This window comes from Anomaloglossus baeobatrachus, chromosome 11 (assembly GCF_048569485.1).
Source record: "Anomaloglossus baeobatrachus isolate aAnoBae1 chromosome 11, aAnoBae1.hap1, whole genome shotgun sequence".
In the NCBI taxonomy this organism is placed as follows: domain Eukaryota; kingdom Metazoa; phylum Chordata; class Amphibia; order Anura; family Aromobatidae; genus Anomaloglossus; species Anomaloglossus baeobatrachus.
Window position 1 is genome coordinate 126,601,155 of NC_134363.1, and position 7,605 is coordinate 126,608,759.

At 41.5% G+C, this 7,605-nt stretch overlaps 1 protein-coding gene across 3 annotated transcripts in view; it reads left to right on the top strand.

The window, feature by feature from the left end:
- ARHGEF16 (Rho guanine nucleotide exchange factor 16) overlaps positions 1–6,574 on the top strand; it is a 78,763-nt gene extending 72,189 nt beyond the window's left edge. For 2 of the 3 annotated variants that reach the window (XM_075327131.1, XM_075327130.1), the window contains exons 12-15: positions 129–341; positions 1,218–1,294; positions 2,955–3,056; positions 4,069–6,574. In XM_075327131.1, the coding sequence (XP_075183246.1) occupies positions 129–341; positions 1,218–1,294; positions 2,955–3,056; positions 4,069–4,208 (532 nt within the window). In that variant the 3' untranslated portion in view covers positions 4,209–6,574. The remainder of the gene's footprint in view (positions 1–128; positions 342–1,217; positions 1,295–2,954; positions 3,057–4,068) is intronic. The other variant, XR_012727454.1, reaches the window with a different exon arrangement.
- Positions 6,575–7,605: the final 1,031 nt, after the last annotated feature.

Sequence of the window (7,605 nt, forward strand, 5' to 3'; positions counted from 1 at the left end):
ATGATGCACCGAGCACCTCTCTTGGTTTGAACAATCTTTCTGTGGTGACAGACGCCCTTTTAATACTTATTACCTGAACTACTTGGATTAATCTTGGGATCTAACAAATGATTACATATTCTATACAGTGACGACAGTTACATGGTGACGGACTACGTGAAGACTGATCAGTATGAAGTTGATGTGTTTGACAATGGAGACAACCAGATGTCTGTGTCCACAAAGACCGGGACCATTGGTAATCGAAGTCCAACCGGGCCGTTTACATTTCAGATCACAATGAGAAAATCGGTGAATGGTGAAGGGCGACCGGAGCCAATTGTGCTGGCAGCTGACACCTTGTAAGTGGTTCATAGGGGGTGAGAGCAGCGATGCTTTGCATCAGCCATTACTGCATAGGAGTACCCACAATATTATTTTACCTGTATATTATTTACAATTAATGATTGATTGTGGTGGTTGGTTATGGTAGGGTTCTTATTGGTTACTGGAGGTGGGTGTTGGTGCTAGATGTTGGTTGTGGTGTATGTTAGGTGGGTGTTTGTTGGTTTTGGTTGGGTTATTGGTTGTGGTGTTTTCATTACTGGTGGTGGGTGTTGGTGGTAATTTTTGGTTGTGATACATCTTAGTTGCGTGTTCGTTGGTTTTGTCTGAGTTCTTGTAGATGTTGGTGGTTCGTTATGGTAAGGTTGTTGGTGGAAGGTGTTGGTTTTGATGTATGTTAGTTAGGTGTTCTTATTGGTAGTGGTTATTGGTTGTGGTGCTTGGTTGTTTACTGGTTTTGTATGTTGGTTGTGATGCATGTTAGTTTTGTGTTGGTTGATTTTGGTAGGTTTGGTGGTAAATGTTGATTGTGTTGGTTACTAGTTATGGTAGGTTTCTTGCTGGTTATTGATGGTGGGTGTTGATAGTGGTGCTTGTTAGCTACTGGTAATGGGTGTTGGTGGTAGATGTTGGTTGTGATGCATGTTAGGTGGCTGTTGGTTGGTTTTGGTACGGTTCTTGTTGATGGTAGATGTTGTTTGTGTTGTTATTCGTGGTGGGTGTTGGTTGGGGAGGTATTTTGAGGTGGTGGATGTTTTTATCGCTAAATTATTTATTGCATAACTGGGTAGGTGGTACTGTTAACATGGTTATCTCCTGGGCTCACTGCCAACCATATAAATAATCTAATATTGTCTATTTCACTTTTTACTTTGCATTTAATCCTTTTGCAGAAGTGACCGAGCAAGATGGATTACAGCACTTGAGGTGAAAGAAGAAAGTAAGCGATACAGTAGATCCAAGACAGCAGGTAAGGATACAACACTTTAGCAACCAAAGCTTCTTTTTTCTAAAACCAAGCTCCAAATACTGTCCATAGTAAAATAAAAAAATTCAGCCTTTCATCAGACACCACCAGGGGGCGCTCACTGAAGGCTAATTTTATAATTGAGTTCAATGAGAACTCTAGAAAGCCAAATACCTTCAGCTCCCCCTAGTGGCCTCTACAGGCATCTGTAAAGGTATGGTTTAACTGTTAGTAGGGAAGCGGGGGATTGGAGCTTTGTAACATTTGGGATTTAAGTTCTTATCTCCATAATATTTTTGCTTTTTCTTGCTACTTTTAGCTTTGATGTACTTTGTTCCTTTACTTTCTCTGTTCCCACAATTGCTCAGCTTAATAAGTAACCATCTGACATCGAGTAATTCAACCCTTGCTGCATTCTTAGTTTTCTTAAATTACTTTTTTACAAAGAGGCCTCAGGATTGTTTTACAGATATGTTCACGTTTAAGTATTAACCTTGTATCTGTTGTTATTTGGCATCTAATGACCTGGAAATCTTATGTTATCGTAAAGCAAAGTAATTCCTTCTGAGTGAATTCTATAGCTGATAAGCCGATCAGTGTAACTTTATGTATTAAAGATGAAAAATAAAATAAAATAATACAAAAAAAAAAACGATCAACAGCTTTTTGATGGTTTCCACACTAAAACTTAGATTCTGCACACAGTAAAAAAACAAACAAAAAGAATCAAAAAAGTAGTTTCATTCTACCTGAACCTGCATTTGGTTGAAACTCCTTTAGGGCCTCCTTCTCACGTCCGTGATTCCGGTACGTGTGATGTCCGTTTTCATATGTACCGGAGACACTGACATATGCAGACCCATTAAAATCAATGGGTCTGTGCACATATGCGTGTTTGCTAATGTACGTGTGTTCCGCATGGAGACAAGTCCGTTTTTTCTATGGCAACACAGCTGTCACACGGATCGCACACTGATGTGATCCGTGTGACATGACCCGTACCAGAGAAAACGTGTCTTTGAATTTAAATGATTTTCTATATTCACCCGTCTCCAGCCCTGCTGTCTCCGGCGCTGCTGTCACTTGCTTCCGGGTCTGCTCATTATGCTCATGCATATTCTCTGCACTGCGGACCCAGAAGCAGCGGCGGTGCTGGAAAAAGGTGAGTATAGAAGTTCCTGCTGTCAATACACTGACTTCACATGAGGAACACACACACACACACACACACACACACACACACACACACACACACACACACACACACACACACACACACACACACACACACACACACACACACACACACACACACACACACACACACACACACACACACACACACACACACACACACACACACACACACACACACACACACACACACACACACACACACACACACACACACACACACACACACACATATATATATATATATATATATATATATATATATATATATATATATATATACACACCCACAGACCGTGAAAAAAACGTGCGTTTTCATCACGGACATGTGAAGGGGGCCTTACAGGAAGAGCAGGATAGTCTAGAAGGTTGACCTGCACTATAAAGATTCTTCCCTAAGGAGACAAAATTTCAACTTTTTTTTTTTTTTTAAATGGTCATTTATACAAAATGTTTACTTCTTTTTTAGGGTTGCGTCAAGTAGAAATCACAAAGGCATATATGGCTAAACAAGCTGATGAGGTCTCGCTGCAGCAAGCTGATGTGGTTTTGGTCCTTCAGGAGGCAGATGGTAATATATATTTATATATTCAGCTATATGGCCAATGGGGGATTCACCTTTTTGGAAGCGCTGATCTAATGAGGAGCGGCTGTGTATTGTAACTTTTTTTAGTTCCCATTGTACAGATAATGATGAGGTGAAAAGAAAGTTCTTGAGTTTTTAGACTAATAACTTTTTCTTCCTTCTATTTTGAGCATCTAGCCTTGGCTGCAAAGAGTTTTGGTGTTCCTCACCTGTTTACACTTTGAACATAGGGGAAAGTGCCCACTCCCTCTTTGAAACTCCTGGTAAACAATTTGGTCATGGCACTGAGGTCTTTAGGGGGAGTGCCACTTTTAGAAATAATGTAAGAAGTAAAGTATCTTAACACTAAGTCCCAGAGAGGGGTCATTTAACATTTCTACCATTGGAACTCTATGGAGCTCGAAATTCCTGGGACTTCTAGTGTTAAACGGCATCTGTCACAAGTTTGTGTTGCCCTATCTGAGAGTTGAATGACGAAGGGGCAGAGATGCTGATTCCAGCGATATCACTTACTGAGCTGTTTGCTGCCATTTTGATAAAATCCCTGTTTTATCTCCTGCACATCTACCAGTTCCCTGAACGTTGAGCTGTATATAACACTGCTCATCCCTCTCATTGGCAGCTTTCTTTGTACACTGTGCATATGCAGAAATCTAACAATCAGTGGTGTGGGTGGGGTTATGCAGAGCTCATGAATATAGAGAACTACATGGTGACTGGTTTACTAGTACTCTAGAGATAATCTCCTACTGATAAAACTGTGATTGTATCAACACTACAGTAAGCACTCCAGTAAGCGACGTCACTGGAATCTGGGTCTCAACCTTTATGCTGCGCACATTAGGTGACAAAAATTTGGTGACAAATTCCCTTTAAGAACCCACTTTGTGATATATGCAGCATATATTCTCCAGATCTGGCACACAAAGGGTGAACTTGGGAATCACTGAAGATAGTCTTCTGACAACCAAGTAATCCAATTTTTTTTTTTCTTTAGATTGGTATCAGGGGGAGAGATTACGAGATGGGGAAAGGGGATGGTTTCCTCAGAAGTGTGCCAAGGAAATCACTAACCAGGTGGCGGTGGAACGCAACGTTAAACGGATGGAGAGACTGAGGCTTGAAACGGACGTGTAGATGATGTGAGGAGCAGCGTGGACAGTGACTGACCACAACATCGACACTCCAGAGAACAGCACGCAGACACCGGGAGGTAGCGTGCTCACCATTTCTGGGGGAATATCATCCCTGTTCACGGAATCGACCAAAGGTTTCACATTTAATTTATACGTGAAGAATTCCTCATCTTTACTCTCCAGCACTGGACATGGTGCTCCATCCTCTACCCTCCATCCTCTGTGCTGGGGACACTCTGCTGTATACAATCCTTTATTAGCAACTTCTGCACTCCCTTTTCATCTGATATCCACATTCTTGAAAGAATTTTTTCAAGTGATATTTTTGCATTTTCCAAGTTTTTGTATTTTTAATGTTTTTTGTTTTTTTAAACATAGAAATTTATATAAAAAATGTATTTTGTCATGTTGCCAAAATCTGTGCACCTTGTATGGATCCATGGTAGAGTGCCTATTGCCAGTTAAATCCTCGGATTTTCTGCCTCCTGATTTTAAAAAATTTATTTTTCTGGAGATGTACTCTTTTGGGAAAGACTTATTTGCATGAGGACTGAAATTTGTAAATCTTTACACAAGTTTAATAGAAACACCGACAAGTGAATACAAATTGTGTCAATGTAATTACATAGTAATTGTCTGTTCCGCCTCACCTCCTATAAGCCCTGAGCAATGGTGGATTGTAGGGCCCCAGTGTTAGGGGTACTTTGCACGCTGTGACATCGCAAGCCGATGCTAGCGATGCCGAGCGCGATAGTCCCCGCCCCCGTCGCAGCTGCGATATCTTGTGATAGCTGCCGTAGCGAACATTATCGCTACGGCAGCTTCACACGCACTTACCTGCCCTGCGACGTCGCTCTGGCCGGCGACCCGCCTCCTTCCTTAGGGGGCGGGTCGTGCGGCATCACAGCGACGTCACACGGCAGGTGGCCAATAGAAGCGGAGGGGCGGAGATGAGCAGGACGTAAACATCCCGCCCACCTCCTTCCTTCCTCATTGCAGGCGGAACGCAGGTAAGAGAAGTTCCTCGCTCCTGCGGCTTCATACACAGCGATGTGTGCTGCCGCAGGAACGAGGAACAACATCGTACCTGTCGCTGCAGCCAAATTATGGAAATGACCGACGCTACACAGATCACCGATTTTCGACGCTTTTGCGATCGTTTATCGGTGCTTCTAGGCTTTACACGTTGCGACGTCGTTACTGGCACCGGATGTGCATCACTTTAGATTTGACCCCGACGAGATCGCAGTAGCAGTGTCGCAACGTGCAAAGTACCCCTTAATGGTATACTTCTGGGGAGGTCACAGTGAGAGGCTCTTTATATCCCACTATACATGGAAGTCTATTTAGTCTCTGGGCCTGGGTGATTAGGAATTTGCAACGCTAGATATGACAGAGGGCTCTTTCAGACTTCGGTGATGTCGGATCACAATACACGGACCATGCGTCTACTGACCCAAGGGTGACCACTTCATATATTTCCATGAGGCTGTAACATTTAGGTTGGGAGAAGCACAGATGTCAAAAGAACTCTGACTCTCTGGTTAAATATCCCTTCCCTCATAACGTTCCTGGAATTTGAGAAAGCATCCCAGCCCTATAGTTGCTCCTTGCTCCTCCATAAGACTACCAGGCCTTATAAACCTATTTGACTTCAATGCTAAGGTAGTTTTTTGACATGTTGCCTCTTTTGTAGAAATCAAATAATGTCCAACTTTTTATCTTAGAATAATGAAATCTAACTCAATCTTTGCACAATACATATAACTTTCTAATATTTTTGTTCATATATTATCCTCCTTGCATTAAGACTCTGCAAGCCCCAACAATCCCTCATAACCTCACACCCCAGCCCTATATCCAAGAGGTGCTCAGCTCTGGACCAGAGCACACACAGAATGGGGCACGGATTCAATAGCATTCATAAGCTTTGTAACTTATGCTTTCCATTTGAATGTGTACTCCAGGCACACTGTTTGGAGGGGAAGGAGGGTCTGTTGAGTATCAATGGGCTCTCAGGATCTGGTATCCCACTGATCTTGTTGTAATTAGAAGGGGGATGAAATATGAAAAAACATTAAAAAGTAACTAAACCTTTGTAAATTTTCTTGGCTGCAGCCACCACTAGAGGGAGCTAAATCGCTTACTGCACACTGTTGTGTTGTATGTATGCAGTGAGCTCCCTCTAGTGGTGGCTCATGACCCTTCTCTGCACTATTAAACTGGTTTGCTTTCAGCTGATGATGGAGGTTATCTAAGGTCCCTGATTTCATGCAATGAGCGTCTTCCTCCTTTTGTTTATGTAGAATTTGAATTCAACCTCTGTATGTAAAATCCTATGAATAAATACTACAAATGTATCTGAAACGATGAAGGAAGCCCTTTATTGATAAGGTGTTAATAACACATGGTGTTGGTGGTGTAGCTGCATATAAGTTTTTTGTGTGTATCATAGAATCATAGAATATTAGAGTTGGGATGGACCTCCTGGGTCATCTAGTCCAACCCCCTGCTCAAAGCAGGATCTGTAGCTATACTGCTTGTACATACCATTTCTAAACATATCTGCATATGTTCGTGTGTATCAGGGTGTGTATTGGGCTTTATGGGGTCCTATGATCTAACAGAAAAATTAGTTCCATTTTTGGCAATAAATCACCCCATTCCACTCCAGGATAATGAACTCCTCCATGTGGGATCTATTTAGGGTGTCTCTGACATCTGGGATGATGGGTAAGATGTATGTAAGCCATGATGTATAAATAAACTCTCAAAATGGCAGAAAAATAGACAAATAGCCATGAAATGTACCAATGTGACGGCTGTATGAAGATCATCAGGACAACCGAGAGGAAAGCGCTATATGGCTGGAGAAATGTACGTACCGGTAATGGTGCTGCAGTATTTCAGCTTTTTCATTTTAAATTGATATTTCTATGTTTTTGTTGCTCTTTACCTTTGCTCTATCAGTGTATAATTATCAGCAACTTCGGTTTAGCTCCTAGTCACTCTCATAAGTAGTCTCATGCCATTGCTCTGTCCATCCACCATGCTTTACACTGCAGGTTTGAATGCTACTTAAGTACATTGAAATAAAGTCTGTGTTTTAAAGAGCGGATATCTATTATATCAAGTACAGAAATTATCATCAATCTATGGTAGTATAATTTAACTTGGGAGTTCACATGTCCTATAATTATGTCCTATAATGAATCCAGCAGCGATCTGTTGGCAAAAAAAAAGTTGTACAGATAACTTTTTTGTCTGTTTTGAGAAAAAAAATATTTTTTGTAGGATCCAATTTTTTAACACTGGAGACTATGGAAAATGGATTGCTATTTATCTTTCATTTGAAACTGATCCAGTAAGAAAATAATGGATTCTTTGCTATTTAGCCA